At 44.4% G+C, this 18,149-nt stretch overlaps 1 protein-coding gene across 14 annotated transcripts in view; it reads right to left on the bottom strand.

The window, feature by feature from the left end:
• The window catches only part of ARHGEF9 (Cdc42 guanine nucleotide exchange factor 9), a 235,122-nt gene that overhangs the window by 15,700 nt on the left and 201,273 nt on the right, over positions 1-18,149 (bottom strand). For 11 of the 14 annotated variants that reach the window (XM_076347465.1, XM_076347463.1, XM_076347478.1 and 8 more), the window contains 3 exons: positions 12,866-13,109; positions 12,084-12,152; positions 792-951 (listed from right to left, as the gene is read on the bottom strand). In XM_076347465.1, coding sequence (XP_076203580.1) covers positions 792-951; positions 12,084-12,152; positions 12,866-13,109 — 473 coding nt within the window. Of the gene's footprint in view, positions 1-700; positions 952-12,083; positions 12,153-12,865; positions 13,110-18,149 lie in introns of those variants that run through there. The other 3 variants (XM_076347470.1, XM_076347471.1, XM_076347466.1) reach the window with 2 other exon arrangements.

Genomic DNA, 18,149 nt, shown 5'->3' on the forward strand with positions numbered 1-18,149 from the left:
ACAGTGCTTAAAAAAAAAAATGCAAAAAATTAACCAAGGAAAACCCATTTCTCACTTCCTAAATAGCTGATACCCCTTCTGCTCGTTTTCACCAGCCCACAACAAAACAGGTAAAGCCAGAGAAATACTGCGCAGCAGAGCATGGTGCACAAGGGAGCACATCCAGACAGGCACGAGTCAGACCAGAGAATGCAGGACGGGGACGGGGAAAGGGTCGATGCTCTTCATTGAAATGATAACTCCGGGGACAGCCAAGGAAGGGGCGGAGAGGGAGGGAGAGGGAGCGGAGATCTCCCAGCACTCCAAAAAACAAACAACCCCCCCCCCCCCCCATAAATAAGATCAAATAAAATATACACCAATGTAGTCCATGAGGAACTTCGATGACGAATTCACACAAGCGAGAAAGCATTCTGGGATGCCAATGACGACTTGAATGAAAATGAAGAAGAAAAGAAAAAAAAAAAAAAGATGTCCGACCAATGGAATAAAATAAAATAGGTCACATGGTTAGAAATCATTGGTGCTTCCTAGTATCTAGTAGCAGATTGCTTCCCAAAAACAACAAAAAAAGTTTTTGGTCCTTCTATATATATACATATATGTATATATATTATTATTTTTAAAATGTGTGTATATATATATATGTATATATATTTAGTTGCAACAGTGCTTCTCCGAAAAAAGGTCCATCTATAAATATAATTTTATTTATTTTTATTTTTAAATTTTAGTTCTTTTAAGTTAAAATTCTCCATCTCTCTAGGTATTATTTTTTGAATGGTGTTAACCTGCTGAAGTTTTGCCAGAATGGTGCCTGGCTGCGTCTGGGTTCGGTGAACTCGAAGACCTGGGACTGGGATATGCCATCTGTCACCATGTATTGTCCCTGATTTAATGGATCCTGGGGTGGTGGGTAGGCTGGAGGAACCGACTTGGAGTAGCTCACACCTGCATCGATGATTGGGGGGAAAAAGAAACAGATCAGTCAAAGTGCAATTGGGTCAATAGTCTTTCTTCGTCATGCTATCGCTTCTTATCACTTAATAACCAGGGTCCCAAACAACAGGGAGATGTGCTAGAGACGGCAAATCTACGGAGGAACGCAGCAGCTGCCTGAACTCTCAGCTCAGAGGCTACCTACACTAGACCACGAGTTGAAGATTTGGAAAAGATCCATTACTTTTGTATTGGCAGAGTTTTGCCTGCCCTCATGGAAAAGTCCTCTGTGACCTAACGAGGCACAAACACGGCCAGGCCATAGGCAGCATCAATCTGGTCAGACGAAGGCAGACAACTGCATCATTCAACCCGCTCGCAAATTTAACACTTGCTGTTTCCAAGCCCGTTTTCACCCTCCCTCCCAGCTACGCTTGGAAAGAGGTTTTGCCCCAACATGCCCCGGTGACCAGCCCCGAGGAGCGCGACCCCGAGGACCACTCGGCACCGGTTCCTGCACCAGAACGGAGCAGAGCTGCTTTGGAGGAAGAGCTACGCTGCAGGGACCCGTGCCGCTTCAGCGCTATTCTGCCTAATACAAAGGGCAACTCATTATTTTCTTTAGGAAAGTTTGTAGGACTTTTCCATAGGGTTCATTTTAAATTTACCAGTCTGGTTGCAGCCAAAAACGGCTGCACGCAACGCAGAAAAGGCTGATTCTGCTCAATCCAAACTGGTAGCAATGGATGGACTGGCAAGGCTACGCTTTCAGGTTCTAGACACATAATTCTCACATACGTGAGTCACAGCTCCTGTGCAGGAACGCGGTGAGGGGATGCTGCCCTTACAGCTTTCCCACGGAAAGGGGGAGCTTCAGCAAGCTGGGACCTACACAACCTGTTGTAAAGGATGGTGTAGAAAGGGCGGCCCTGGGTGAATGGACGTGGAACAGAAGGGAGGCATGTCACCGCCAAAGTGTAGACTACAGGGAACAGTAATATAGCTACTTCTGTATTTCCTTCCCCGCAACTCCACTGATGAGGGATAATCCCTCCTTCAGCCTCAGGGTAGCGTGATCGTCTGGAAACCACAACTCCAGAGAAGGGCAGGAAGAAGAGAGGAGCAGGGCTCTGAAGCAGGTTGCTGTAAGCTCTGGCCATGTCTGGATCCCCTCTGCTGCATGCAGAACTGCTCTTCCTTCTGCGGGGAGGGCAGCCCCGGCCGCGTGACGGGTGGCAGGCTTCGCAAGGGCCATCTCGAGGCCATTGCCTCCCCTGGTTTTAACCGCAGGAGCGAGGCGACTCTACCCAAGTAGATCAGTGTCCTCATCTGGAAAGCGGGATGGCATTACCCACCTACCTCACACGAGGGTTGTGGAGCTAAATTAATTAATGTTTGTAAAACACTTTGAGATCCTCGGCTGGGAAGGTGCTAGAGAAGGCAAAATATGGTGATTAGCACCCAGGTACCACAGCAACGTGTGTAAAAGAAATGCGACTCTTTGCATTCAGTTAGCGGTTCCTACCCACACACAAACACATGCTTTGTGGGACCAGCGCTGGCCGGCCCGGGCACAGGAAGGCTGCACACAGTCAGGTACTTACAGACAAAGGAAAAAGCCTCACCAAGTGCACTCACGGAGCTCATCAGACAACTTTTATACGTTGCCGCATTGTAATTCAGGACCTCTTTCAGATACAAAGCTAAGGCTTTAGTACGGCTTTAGGAAAGATAATTAATTCGCTTCCCCTTGCTATAGAATTTACCAATCAAGGGTTGTTAAAATCCTCAAAAGGTGCAGACCAAACAGAGATATCATCTTGACTATGTCTAACTGATTTCTCCTTCTTTACAGCAAATACCATCAAATCATGCAGCTCTCTGTCCACTGTAGGGAGTAACCAAGACCTTTCCTTACGGTGGACAAAAACCGCTCTGTGATTCATACTTATTAATCTTTAACAAATTCATCACAGTTCATATTTCAAACTTACTTGAAAAGAATAACCTGGAGATGTTCTGTATTTGTATCTGCATGCTGGAATAGAGTTACTCATCAACAAGTTTTCTACTCTGTCTTTCCCAAGCTCCTCTCTTCCCGCAGAAGGCCTGCAGAGCAGAGTGCAGCCCCAGAGCCCTTGCTGTCCTGGGGTCAAAGCCGGACAGGGTCAGTTCTAGGATACTCGAGACAACTTTTGTGCCATCCTTGTTGGCAGGTCCCAACCGCCAATTTGAATTTACCACACTATGTGAGTTAAGCCAATGACGTCCCGTAAGAGTCGAGCATGGGCTTGAGCTCATCTCTGCCCTACCTCTTCCAACCCTCCTTCTACCACTGTCCTGCTCCGAGTTGCCTTGCTGGAAGGCAGGTCAACGTGAGAGCAGTGTAACCAACTGCAGAGTCTGCTCTGGAGGGCAAACTCTAGCCCTGAACGCACACAAGAGTGTAGACATTCTCCTGGAGGCCACCAGCCTTTAGTGCCTTGGCCATTTTTCCCAGCAGAGACTGGTGAGGAATTTTAGGATCTGTGGGAAGGTTAGGATCTGGTACAGGTCCCTCACATGGCTAGAGTTGGGAAATACATCTTCTTCTGTCTGCTAAGTGGTTTGGATCTTCGACTGACCCAAAGGCTCAGGAATTACTTCAAAGGCAAATGGTCCTTGTGCCACCAAGATGACTAACTAACGTTCTACAACACAAAAGAGCCGTGATTCTAAAGCTGCTACTAAGGGACATTCAGCAATTGTTTCTAGCTTTGGAAGACCTTAAAACCACATTGCTTTAATGACATGGCCCAGTGTCTTTTGCATCCTGTGGCTGTGGAGCAGCAGTCAGCTTTGTGATGCATCCGGTCTGCCATGCTGAGCTGGGCTGAGCTCTTTATTGTCTCTATACCAATGTGTGGAGGGTCAACTAATGTATTTTAATCATGATGCAGAAATGCTAAGAAATCTCCTGGATCAGCAGAATGTTATGCACTTGGAAGGCTGAAGAAGTAGAGAAAGGACAGTCTGGCTGAAGTCCACTGACATTGATGGGGTTACACTGCAAAGAACGTAATCCATAGTCTGTCTTCTCCAAAAGAGAAAAAAGGCAGACTCCCCTGGCCAGATCACTAGCAAACCCCATTCAGTTCTTTCCCAAAATAGCCTTTTTTGGTCCAAACTCCTGAAAAATGTCTATCCTTGCTTGAAACATACCCATGCACACACTGCCACTTCCCTCAGTAAAGAAGCTCAGACCCATATTCTCAAAGTTGTTTGTGTGGCCCTGCTTGAGGATCTAGGCTATTGGCATTACCATCTCAGCTGGACGAACGTCAAAAGCTCCTGGCTGGTTCCACTTGAACAAGCAGCCGAAGGTTTGCATATTTATCACATTTATCAAATGGCCTCCACGGCCTGAATGATCAAGACTGCGGATCTCAATGGCATGCATAATTACCGTCTGTTTGTGGGCATGCAAATAAAAACATTTGTGCTCTGGCAAGTCAGGCTGATAATTCCGTAAGAATACATTTTCTTGTGAAACTGTTGTGATGCAGCACTTTGCAATAGCTTGAGGTGCCCCAAGAATGGCTTTTTTTTTTTTTTTTGGACATACCCATGTTCTTGACAAGGTGGAACACAGGAACTGGGGGGGGGGAGGAGGGAGATTCACCTAATCTGCACATCTGCAAATCCTGAGAAAGAGCAATTCTGGGAGAAAGTATGACAGGTTGGTATTTTTCTACTCTGCTCTGAAGTGGTTTGCTCCCTCATCAGAACTAGGGGCCGTTGTGCAAAATTGTCTCTTGAGGGATTTTTTTTTATATGCAAAGCCGTAACTCCACGGCAATTCAACAGAAAGAAATGAGCAAAGCTCTTTTCCAATGCAATTCTGGGCTGCTTGGCGAACAGAATTCAGAGCGCAAAGGGAAAGAATCGGTAGATAAGTAATGATTTCTAGACACAGCTGCTGCGCTGCCTTTCCAAGGTGTAAGAAAGCAGCTATACGCCAATGACCAGACTTGGAGCTCCTTCTGCTGGTTCATGCATAATTCTGCACTGTAGCAGAATATAAAGGCTGCAGCTGCATAGCAAGATCGTTTGGCAGGGTGGGGGTTGTGGAAATCTGTTCAGAATGAGAAAAAGAATACTCCAGGGTTTATAATTTGGCTAGACAAAACTGGTAAAGAGAGATGCTGCGCTGTCAGTTGAAATCATGTCTTTTTTTAGTACTAGGCAACGTCACTTGAAATCTTTTGGATTTCTCAGCTCAGAAGAAAACAATTAAAGAGATTTAAACCTCTCTCTTTTTTTTCCTTCTAGTTCTTTTTTTCAAAGTGTCTCTTCTATCTGAGGTCACAACATGACTTCAGTAGCACTTGAAGATTTAGGAGCATGCTATTAACTCACAGGCAATCCACATGGACACGTGCAGACAGACCCAGTTATGATATAGCAGGACAGCTACATTAGCACTGCACCTTTCCGGAGTTAATACAAAACACACACAGAACACACTCAGATTTGCCTATATATATATATATATATATATACACACACACACACCCATGGAAACTTGCCTTACAAGCTGTTTATTCCATCCTCAACCTTTAAGATTTTAGCTCATACTTTGATCAGGAGCTATTTCATAGGCTTTTCTTCTACCTAGCTGTCTAGATACCACGCTGTTCATTAGCCAGAGTTGAGTGGGAGACAATAAAATATCAACACCTGCGTTCTCTACTGGCCGAGTGGAGGCTGCTGGTAGGAAAGGAAGCAGTGCTGCGCTACGGAACCTTTCATCTCCCTCTGATCTCAGTAGCAGCTGAGCCAACTTGCAGCTTTCAGGAGCCATGCTCTAAAATCCCATAAATTCAGTGTCCTCCTGAATATTGTAACCCATACACAACATGGGGTAGCCAGGAACATACCTCAAGAACACTAATTGTCGTACGGTTTATTACTCCTGCAATGGCGACGAGTTTAAGTCAAAGAAATAAGCAGTAATGGCTGAATGAGTCCAGCCCTTTGCCCTTCTTCAGCACATTTCAACAGAGGATCTCAAAGCACTTCACCACTATTCACTTGGTTGCTGTTACGTTTAGAGTTAGCAAACTACGCTGTGTCTGGTATTAGTTCTGCTCCCGGATTGCAGGCCTAGTTTTTACAGCAAGAGGTGTGGATGGCAGCTGTGAACAGGAAACGTCTGCCTCCGAAGGCAGTCCTGGGCAGCTGCGGACTTCGTTGGTTTACACTTCCACGCCAAACTACCCGACTCAAATTTTGTCATACTCGCGCAACTCCGTGGCCTGGCAGAGGTAGATATTACCAGGGATGGTACCGGTGAGGAGAACATGCCTTAACTCCCTTTTCTCACCGCTAGCCTAACTTCTCTGTTTTGGAGGAAGAGAGAGGGAAAAGGCCTAACTGCAGCTTGAGGAATGCAACAGAGGAAAACAGTAATCTTGTGTCCTGGCTATTCCACAGCCAACCACAGTATCTACAAATACTGAGGAAACTTGACCTTCCTGAGTCTATTTATCAAGTCTGTTACTGCAACCTGATGTCATTAGACTAGACATTAAGATAATGATTCCTCATGTGATAAGCAAAAGCTAAGCGAGGCAAGATGGAATAAATGATACTAGGGCTTTATCAATCAAAGCCAGGTGAAAACTAATTTATCCCATCTTGTATTTCTACAGCCTCCCTCTCCTCCAGCATTCTGTGCACTGATAGCAAAGATCACTCTGCCTGTTTCATTGATAGGAAGAGATCAGCTCATCCATCACTGCCCTGAAATGCAGCCTCTTCTGGGTAGCAACACTGCCCCTTACCTAAAATACCTCACCAAACTGAACGTGCAGGAGTATCTGGGCTGACAATCTTAATTCAGCTGGAATCTCAGCACGACATTGGTGTCAACATCTTGGCTCTTCAAACGATGGCCAATGGAAAACCCAAGAGGCCCGTTTCACATCTCACCAAAAAACTCCCCTGGAGAATTTGCTCAGAAGCATGTGCCCATTGCCGAGTCACCGGTACCATCCTTAGAGGCCTCCCAGCCAAGAATTCATTCATGATTTGCTTTAGCTTGTATATCCGACCGGAACTCAGATGATACTACTGACTCCAGCTGGGTTACTAACGCCTTGAGTGAGAAGCCATCTATCTATACTATCATCAGTGAGACTAGTGCTTGTGGACCCAAAGCCCGAAGTGCTTGGGCGGGCCGCAGGTGGGCACTGCGCAACGCCTGCGTTTTGGGGGTTTTGGGTAGGGTCTGTATTTTACAAGCAATGGGATGAGCTCTGTGATTTCTCTGAATCTGTGGGGAAATACCACCGAGAACACGATTAGCTCCATTCTTTCACCTACGCTGTGGGAAGCTCTGTGAAAAAAGGGAAGTGACCCTGATTATCTGAAAGTGCAAATGCCCCTCTTTGTTTTAAAGTGGTTAGTCTACGTGTTGCTCAGTCTCTTCCAATCCCCCCGAGGCTATGCTTACATGTGTGAATAGGATGGGGAGACGTGTTGGGGCCACGTCAATCTTGTTAGCAATGAAGGTGCAATAAAATAGGCTTAAACACTCAGGAGAACCACAGGAGGTACCTACGGACTCTGTTACCTGGTAAGACCTGTCCTCGCCAGCTGGATGAAGCCAGCACAAGTATGCTAACGTGCAGTCATCTCGTTTTGCTACGCAGACTTGCTGGGGGAGAGCTTGAAGTGCAGAAGTGTGAGAAGTCAGAGAAAAGCTGCTGGGTGTTTGGGTCAGGGTTTTTACGACATAGTTCGCTGTGAGCTCGTGATCAGAAAGGAAGAAATTAGCAGGAAAATTCAGTGACTCAGAGGGTGTTTTACTGCAGGCCAAAGCAGTTCATGCTGGCTGATGATTTAACCCCTGCTGGGTTTGCATAGCTGAGTATTTATGGGCAGATTTAATGACAGCATCCTCCTCAGCTCAGGGCTAGGGGTGATGGTGATTGAATATATGTTTCCCTCCTTCCGCAGGTCCCAGACCACCAGGCTAAAGGCTTGTCTGGGCTGAGGGCGTCTGCTTTGGTGAAGCTGTGGCACAGTGCAGAGGAGAATACACAGGACAGAGAGAAGGGCAGGAAGGAGCTGGCTCACAGCATGGGTCTGAAGAGCTCTCCTGGGGTGGGAAACCCTTCCACCTAGCACTAAGGTCACTTCTTTATATTTCAACAGACATTACATTTTCCAGAATGGAAACATTAGTGGGAAACGGTGCTTTAAGAATGGGGTCTCCTTCCTGGGCACTGGAACCTCTAATTCCCCCTGACACCCCTGGCTGACAGCTTCTAGGAACATGAGCAAAAATCCCTTACGTGTACATGCTGTCCTGCATGGGGACAGATGTGGACAAAGCTGGGGATCAGAAAAGTAACTGAATGTTTCTGAAAGCTGCAAACACTAATCGTCGGAGGGGAGATTAGAAGTGGCCAGCAGAACAGAAGCCCTTGATGGACAGAGGCACTAAAGGAGCCTTCTGTTTTCAGACGCATAGAAATGGAAAAAGTACCCTGGATAATCCTGTGTCTATGTTAAGGATGGACTGGAGATCCACAAAGGATCAATTTTCAGTGGAACTTTAGACTTGTTTCCACTGCTTTAGTCAATAACGAGCACAATTTTGGAAGTGCAACTCGATGCTATCTTAACGTTGCAGCGTCAGCGCAGGCAGCAAAGGTCCTCGGTGGTACCTGGACTTGCCTGCAGAAAAGTTGCACGCTTGCTTGGCTGTAGCTTAAAAAGGGTTGTGGGGTTTTTTGTTGTTTTTGTAAGTCAAGACAAATAATTTTCACTGTTACTTTACTACTTCTAGGAGACACCACACTGAATTCTATTCCCAGTTACCACACTGACATTGAAAGAGGCTAAAGGGCAGTAACCGAGAGGCAAAATCTTGAACAATCAATGCAAAAAGAAAAAAACCAACCCAACAAACAGCCCTTTTCTCTATCTGTTGGTAAGGTGCAAAGCCAACACTACCCATTTAGTTTATGTCTAATGGACTTAAAGAAGGCCAAAAATTGGTTTAATGCTGTCTTAAGGCACCTGGTCTAATATCATTACATTTTTCCCTATCCAATAAGTAGTGCAAATCCTAGTATATTGCTGAAATCTGACCTTGCGCATCATTAAATCGATTTGGAAGGAAGCCTGGCACTGCATGAGTGCACACATTTCTGTGCAGACGTGAGCGTTGGGAGGGGGTTGCTTCCAGAGAGGGCTGACTTGTGCCCCACAGAGGACCCTCATTTTGGGATCAAAAACTTCTCAAAACACTGAGAGCTGTGTTCTCTCTTAATCACCTGGATAAAGTTTCCATTAGTTTAAAAAGCAGAGTTTTAAGGTTTCTTCTCCTGCTGTCAGCTGATCTCTCAGCGTCTCTCCCTTGCCTGCTGCAGCGAGCGGTAGTTTAAATGCTTCCTTTTCAAATGCACGCCAGCCAGCTCCAGAGCAATACTTCTGGGAGGTGTGGTACAACAGTGCATGAAATAAGCGGCAGTTTATACTATTTGAAAAATGTTTTTCTGCTTCACCTCAAACAAAGAGGATTGCATTTTCCATTTCACCTCCTTCACGGCTTTTCTTTCTTCCTTAAGTATTCTGTGACAGGGAAATTACCATGGTTTCCCATTTAAGAGGTGGAGGGAACAACTGAGATAATCTAGAAAGAAGTCTGTAACAGGCATCCACTGACACGGAGCAGGGCTCTCGACATGTCAGGTCAAGCTGTTGAGCCGTCAAGCCCTGCTGCAGGCACTGAGACCTGTCCTGCAAAGTCCGTAAATTTAAATGAATAAATAGTTCAGTTGAATGCAGTGGAAGTATTCCTACTCCTGAAGGGCTTCACTGCTTTCCAGGTATAACTGATGCTCCAAAACCAACTTGAAGCCCCTTCCAATGCTACTGTCGTGCTGTGGGAGGCTGCGCGGGCAGGGCAAAGGCAGCGCGCGGTGCCTGCAACCTCCTGGCATAGGGACACCCGTCTGCCTGTTCCCAGCCCCGAGAGCTGCACCTCAGCCTCAGCAACACAGCCCCAAGTGCCTGCCAAGGTCTTTGGCAAAAAAAATTGTTGGCAATATACAAAAAATCAGTCACTAGAAGCCAGCTCTCAGGGATTTCCTCCTACCGCCCTCTTCTGAGCAATGCCACCAGCTCCCTGCTCCGGCAGCCTCGTGCCTCTCTTGGGTCGTGGGCACAAGACAAACCACAGAGTAAGAAAACTAAGAGTTTTCAGCAAAACGTTCAATGCCGGTATTTAATTTAATTTAATTAATCTGAGACTGGGCTATGATTACCACAATCTAGGACAAAAGAAACAGAGCTACTAATTTAATGACCCTATTTGTTGTTTTTCAGATTTCATGTCTCAAGTAAAACAACCAGGCTTCACTTAACTTGACGCTTGGGGTCTGACTGGATTTCTGTCTGACTCGAGGACTTCATCTCATAAAAAGAACTGCCAGTGTTATAGCATAAGCTTGTCCTTCATAAAAGACATGCTGACTGGTGTTTTAGGAGCTAATTAATTTTATAGTCAGAGAAGTCTAAGATAATAGCCCCTCCTTTTTCATCTCAGAGAGAAAGAGAGAGAAAGAGAAAGAGAGAAAACAAGAGAGCAATTGCTGTGTAAGAAGTAAGTATGGTTAGGCATATTATATTTGTCAGGATGCAAGTCCAGTGATTTAAGTGGGAATACTGGTAGGCATGCTCAGGCACCTTTGAACTGTGTCACTTGATGACTCAACAGTACAATTATTAATTAATTAATACCCTAATTAATTAATAATACAATTAATTGAACAGCAAATAATAATTAAAACTGGTTTTTGTCGTGGCCATCATGCAAGTCAGTTTCTCTAATTCTCCAGTTGCCGTAATCTCCGTGGTTGCTTCTGTGCTGAGGGACAAGCATGCAAGTGGTGAGGGGCGCATCTGCAAAACCGAGCTCGTGGCAGCATCCGCTACTGCCTGAACTACACGTGCATTGTGTGAGAGACGTGTTCCCTGGGCCCGTTTTTGGGTGTGTGCATACTTTGAGCTTAGAAAATCTGGCCAGGAGAGTTTTTAGAGAACATCTCAGAGGACAACATAGGAAGATAGTAGAGAGGAGAAGACTAATGACAATGGAGAGACACAGCAAACCAAGGAGTTTACAGTCGGCCTAGCGAACCACTACTGGACCAGCAAAGCCAGTAGACAACAAACAGGTGAGGCAGAAAGCAAAGAGCTCCTTCAACTTTTACCAAAAACAATCCAATGCCTGTACAGAGCGGGGACATATCTGCCTGGAACTGACTATAGCCAAGAAGTGATGAGTTGTCTCAAACCCCATTTATAGGTCTAGCTGTGCCACGGTACTTTGGTAATGAATCCGTACGTCTACAACTTTGTGAAGCTTTGGAAAACTTGAAAAATGACCTCTCTGACTTTCCCTCCGTATTTACTATTTCAAAACCTGTAGCTGCAAGAGTTATTGCGAGAGATAATTAACGCTGGCTGTTTTGCCAGTTGAGAGACTGTTTAATATCTAGCATGGCATTTATTAGTTGGCTGTAGCCTGCCTGGGTGGGGAAATGAATCTGACATTAGAGAGATATAATGTCTTTACTAAGATACTTTATTTCCTAGAGCTGATGCTACTGTGCTGTCCTTAAAAAGTTATACGTAGCCCCAGGAAACATGAGTATCCCCTTTCCAAAAGCAGAAAAGGGGTAGATCCCTCACCATCTCCAGTGTTTTAGCCATCTTTCTTTCTTTGCTAATGGGAGACTTTGGGAATTAGCAGAACCCCTACACACCTCCGCACTCGCTGCCATTTCAGCCTGAGATAAACAACTGAGATAGATTTCTGCCCCCGGGGACAGCTTCTGGACATCAGACTGGAGACATGAGATCAAATTCATCTCTGGTGAAATACCACTGGCTTCAACCACATGAGACCAGAGATTAATTTGGCCCACAGATACATTAAGAAAAGATACAAAGCACAAACGGTATTTTATAAAAAAAGAGAAAGGGGAGGGGGAAATTCAAGGGGGACGCTGGATCCTAACCCAGCAGGATTCAGCCCAGCCCGCTCCACCCTCACATCACCAGGCACAGTGCATGTTGCCGGTTACCTTTTTGCTTACTGACTTTCTTTACTGTCATTGCCGCTTGCCGCTTTTGATTTTCAGAAATTTCAAAGCCTGAAAAAGGGAACACGGCAAACACAATTCAGAAGATTGCTTACAAAACCGCTTTATCTTTTGGGGAGGGGGGAATGTTCTGCACTGTTTGGCGAACACAGAACGCCCTAGGTGGCAAAGCATCACCCAGTGAGCTGTGTGTACGGGCAGGTATTTTACTGAAAAGCAAATCTTCCTTGAAAGGGCAGGCCTCTTTATAATCTCACTTGTGCAGGGGCTGTATGAAAAGTAAGATTAGACCCATTATTTTTTATACAGTGTCATAAATATGCCCAGTGCTTTACAGCTGAGCAACACAAACTGAGCCTGAACTGACGTTGGTTACTGTCAATTTATGGGCTGATGCTGAGGGAAGGGCACGGCTGATAAGTCATTGACTTCGCTGCCCTCCTACCCTACACAAGGCATGCTTAACCAGAGCAGAAACGATGCAGCCAGGAGACTCTGAAGTCAGATGGCCAAAGACTTCCTTCTCCCACAACACCCACGGAGGTCCAGGCTTGAAGCTATGGGCAGAATTTGTTTATTGAGGGCCAAAAATAACAGTAACTGAATTGGAAAGAGACCTATTTATGACTATGAGAGCAACCAAGGACATTTGAACAAGGTTGAACTGTAATTCTACTACGAAAAAAATGTGGGCTTCTCCAACAGTTGGGGCTAAATTAAGCATTACCACCAATCTCCTTTCAGATTCATTTCATATTCCTCACCTATCTTTTCATCTTCTTTTACCATCTTCCTTTCTTCTCTGAAAGCTCTAAGCCATCGTAACTTCTCCTCCAGTTTCTTGGCAAAGAATAAGTGCATTTCCTCAGTCTCCTTGTTATGAAGTTTGAAGGCATTCTTCATGCTGACATTGAAGTCATCATCTCTCCCGTCTTCTATATCCACCACTTCATATTTATCCATGTCTATGCGACCTTTGTAATACAGAATATCTCTTCGTATCAGATCCTACAGAGAGACAAGGAGGAAAGGGTTGATCGTAAGATACTTACAGAGCCTGAACTCATCAGGGAATTCATGGGAGGGCTGAAGAAAAGAAAGAAGTAATGGTGAAACATGGTCAGATTCTTCAAGCCTCATCTGCTGGGAATACATTTGCTGCTGGCTAAACAAATAGGGTACATCAGAGGCATAAAAGAACAAAATACAAATCCTCATGCTGCAAAATTTTGCTTGTAGGCATGAAGAAATGCCTTTGAGTAGGTGACATACTGCCATCATTTTCCGTGATGGGAAGTTCTGTTCCATAGGACGAGAAACCGGAAAACACAGGCCACTGGTCTGATGGGATTCCTGTGCTGCAAACGAGGCTGTGTAGAAGCATAAATCTTGAGAAATCAGCTCGGGCATGTTTGGCAGTGCAGACTGGGTAGTGCAGATCTCTGTTTTCTAAACACATTCTCAGATTCAGGGGAGATGGGTCTCTGCCCCTTCTCCTTGGAACCCATTTCCCGTTCATACACAACTCATTGGCAAGAAAATCACCCTGATTCTCAGTTCAAAGAACCCCTAACCTATCTCTGTCCCATTACGCCCTGGCTTTAACCTCTTGATCCAGCTTAAATTTTTTCTTTTTCCCTCCTTGATGTTTGTAACCTTTACAACCAAACCTGTTCATCCTCATCTCCTTCCTAAGTTGATTATCCCTGCCCCTTGTTTTTCAGCAACAGCTCATTTCTCTACGTTGGGAAGGGAAAAGTAAAATAGTCTTAATTATGAATTTTTCACAACTCACGTGAGAACACCCACAGCTCCGTGGCTGTTTGACACGCCCAGCGCAACCTCCGCTCCGTGCCGGCAGCAGCCTGTGCAGCGGTACTGCGTATCGCCTACCATGATCCCCCCTGCCAAACCACGGAGGGCACGTGGTCACGGCAGCTGGGAGACAGCGGTAGGTGGAGGTGGCACTAAAAAAAGTGTTTTGAGATCTATCGTGTCAACTGCTCCACCATAGATGTGAAATTGTGGGTGCTGATAAACTGTAGTAAAAAACAGATAATTTCCTGTTTTCCTCCTTACCCGCTTCATACTTATTTTGGCTTTGCCCATCAAATTTTGTACTGCCTTTACTAGAACTATTCCCGATATATACTGGTGTAAGAGGAGCACTGGCCCCACATCTCTATGTCTTTTTAGGAACAGATAACAAAAAATGATCATCAGAAAACAGAACGTTAATTACTTAGTCATGACCACATAAGGTGATTCAAATTTCAAGGCATACATATTTAAAAAGCCAAATTTAGCAACACACAATCAAGATTTCCTTCCTCTACCCACTCTCAAAAGCCAATATTTAGGTGTATTAAATTAATGTAAGTACTTTTTGATTTTTCAGAGTGCCCTAAAGATAAATGCTATGTCAAAGGATTCATTTAAGAGGAAAAATAAAATCAATGTACAGCATTTATTTACTCAAATAAGATTTAGTAGTGAGGTTTTTTAAAGATAAGCAGTAGGTATTATTTTAAACAAATCATTAATCTTGGAAATAAATTGTACATCATGATTTTTTTAGCAAACTTGCTCATGGATCTGCCAGACAGTATTAACTATCATGAGACAGGGCACTGTCCAGAAGCTCGTAGTCTTTAAAACCTGGCTCCTTCCTCTGGAATGCTCTGGGGGGGGGGAAAAATCCATTAACTAATGTCTTGTACAAATATCTCCCTCTAGTATGTAGGCTTTGACTAGTGAAAAGGATATTTCAGGCTGAATATGCAATAGAAAATCTTTCCTGTTTTGTCCTAACTTGGAAAATTGCTTCTTTCCTCTCCCTCTGTGCCCAGTGAAGTGCTGAGAAAAGGCTGTTAAGCATCACACTAAACTTGTTCAATTAAATCAATACTGTGCACTGTGTTTAAATTTGAGTCTTGGACTAGTTCTTAGAAATAGCATCTATCTTCACCACATTCTCAAAAAAACTTGATAACAAATCTCCTAGGAAAAAAGATGTGCTCCTTAAATTAGCTCTACCAGCAACTATTCTTCTTCCCCGACAGGGAGAACCGACTCACCGCTGATGAAAACTTCCAAAACACAACACCGCACAGACTGTCCTTGTGAGTGAGATGGGTGAAGTAGGATCAAACGTACTTTTCTATGCAATATTCATGATCATGTAGAGATTTGTTCATAAAAGGTATTACAAGAATAAATAATCACAATCCTCCTTCTCACCTGGCTCTGAAAATACAAGGCTCTGTGCATTAGCTTGTTTCTTACATGTACGGAATACATTTTTTTCCTCTCTTATCTCTCCAATTTTGATTTAGAAAACATTACAAACTATTTTTAATAGCTAATGCTAAGTGAATGTTTTAACAGCTTTGTGCTGTCATTATATTTCCAGAGGACAATACATCGGGTTTGGACATGTCTGACTGAACTGCTCCATAAGTTTCCCCTCCAAGGCTGCAGCAGGAACAATCGCTGCCTCCCGCGAGGCTTCTGCAGCGCGTTTTAGAGGCTCCCGTGTTTTGCAGGTGTTGCTGAGCACTGGATGTGAAGATAACGGTGTTGCCTAGGAGTTACTGAAGGAGCAATGAGGAGATAATGGAATCATACGAGCGCTTTTGGAAACAAAATGGCCCCAAAGATTATTATTGGTGGTGAGAATGCAATAGCGGGAAAGAACAAGCTCAGCTATCGAGGCTGTTTGCAGAAAACACATGAAGAAGAAACACCGCGTTTTTGTCCTTGAGCGTTAAGTAAGCACACGGGCGAATGAGGGAAAGACAGTAAGCGCAAAGCTCCTGCCTGCCGCTTTTACTTTCGTTTTGAGAAGAAACTTTAATAACGAATCTAGAAGAAAGGAATCATCTTTTCTCCCATCGCCCTCCCCCGAGCTCTCAGCCTCCAGCTTGGCAGGAACTTTCTGGTGGAGAAACAGCCCCTGGAGTGGGGGGAGGCCCAGAGGAGAGAAAGGTGCTGCCATGGAGGAAGATGAAACCATTCAAAGAGGTACAGAAAAGGTAAAGAGCTCAGAGCGAGTCCACGCCTGACGTTACCCGAGTGCAGGTCGCTGCCCTGTGCCAACAGTGCATTTCCTTCGTATTTCCACAAAAGAAGGACCAGTCCCCACTCGTCGACTATAAACTCCAGCGCCGATACCCCAAGTTTTTAAGAGACCCTTTATTTTTCACAGAGTGGTAGAGCACATAAACATCTCGGTGAATAGCACGCGTCTGCACATGGAAGACACTTCGTACACACCTGGTTTCGAGAAAGTTCAGCCCATATAGCAGATTAAGAACTGTAACTGGATAATGTTATTTTTAATAGGTTAGGCATTCCCTACTACGACTTCTCTTTTCTTGCCCTCTTCTTGCCAACACTCAATAAATGGACGTTATTTCCTAATTGACTAAATTTTAACACCCACAGTATGGGAAACAATAATTATTTGATCCGTGGATATTTTATCACATATGTTCCTACAGCTCTTACAGAGTAACATATATTACTTAACTCCTTAGTGAAGCACTTGGCTTACACTGTAATTGATTTCAATAAAATTTAGGAATTCGTCTGGGCAACATGAGAGACGTACAGCAAACCAGGCCAAATCTCTGTTTTAAGGAACTTTTTGTGTATGTGGACAAGAGAATAAAAATTCAGGGAACACGCAGGCAATGAAAGCAATGCTGCTTTCTGTGATTTCTGCAAGATGCAGACAGAAAGCCCGTAGCAGTGTCGAGAAATGAACCTTGTGCTGTACGCCATTTTTATCAAGCGCAGGACTATCTTCTTTCCTTTCTTCGAGCACGTAAGCTGAATCAAACAAGCACGCACAAGATAAAGGAAAGCAGATGTGTGGCTGAGGGTGAAAGCGGATTGTTTAAACAGACTGGTGTAAGTACTACGTGTCAGAAGGACAAAGCAAATACGTATATACAAAATGGAGATTTATCAGCTATATAAATAGCCACACTGTCAAAAGGAGCTCGGGCTTAGGGGAGGGCAGAAATGGCAGCTGGGACAGGCTGCTGCTATTACTCCTGATTATCCCAGGGATCAAATACGAGAGAATTAGGAAGAAATTATTAAGCTATAGAATTTACATTCGGTTACATGCTGGCTATATTAGTATAGTATTATCCTGTCCATAGTTAAGCCAGGATGACGACTAGCTGGTTTACGCTGTCCAGTTTTGAATGTCAAACAAAATTATTTTTTGTAGTTAAATCAGGTAAGTGCAAGAAATTATAAAAAGAAAAAAAAAAGACTCTCAAAACCTGGTCAGTGGGGAAAGGCCAAAGAAATGGAGTTGTTTAATCTATAAAGGACATAAATAAGAGGGAATGTGCTATTGGTATTCCAATATGTGAAGGCTGCTTCTCTTCTAAGGAGGCTGGTGATCAATTATTCTCCATTTCGATTGTGGCCTGTCTTAATTTACCACAAGGGAGAATAGGATTAGGTACTTGGAAAAAAAAATCTTTCTAGCTCTGAGTAGCTGAACAATAGAACAGACAAAATAGGGAAGTCTTGGGGCAGCATTCCTTGGAGATTTTCAAAAATAAGGTTAGACAAATATCCATCAGAGATGATTTGAGTTTACTTAATCCTGTGAATGGAATAGCTGATCTCCTGGGGTCCTTCCCAGCTCTGCATTTTGATGACGTCTGAGAGAAAGGTGACAGATGGAGGAGAAAATGGGATGAGAGCAGGTAGGATTAGTACGGACTTCAGGGGCGGTATGGGAGAAGCCCCAAGGCACAGAGCAGGACAGCAAACGCGAGGAGCGGTGACATGAACCTGCAGTCTCTGCAGACAGCATCCAGACTGCATTGCATGCCTCTTACGGAAATTGATGCATCTAGGTCATTTGCACTTATTTGTCTAAATATGATCTTTTTTTACCCTACAGCTTCTATGATTTCCTTTTCTTTCCCTAGCTGAGGTTAATTAAGCTCTTCCGAATAATGCTCTGCAGTCTGTTCACATAGTATGTACTAAGGATTCACAAGGAAAAGATGAAGCCAA

Source organism: Aptenodytes patagonicus, chromosome 9 (assembly GCF_965638725.1).
Source record: "Aptenodytes patagonicus chromosome 9, bAptPat1.pri.cur, whole genome shotgun sequence".
NCBI lineage: Eukaryota > Metazoa > Chordata > Aves > Sphenisciformes > Spheniscidae > Aptenodytes > Aptenodytes patagonicus.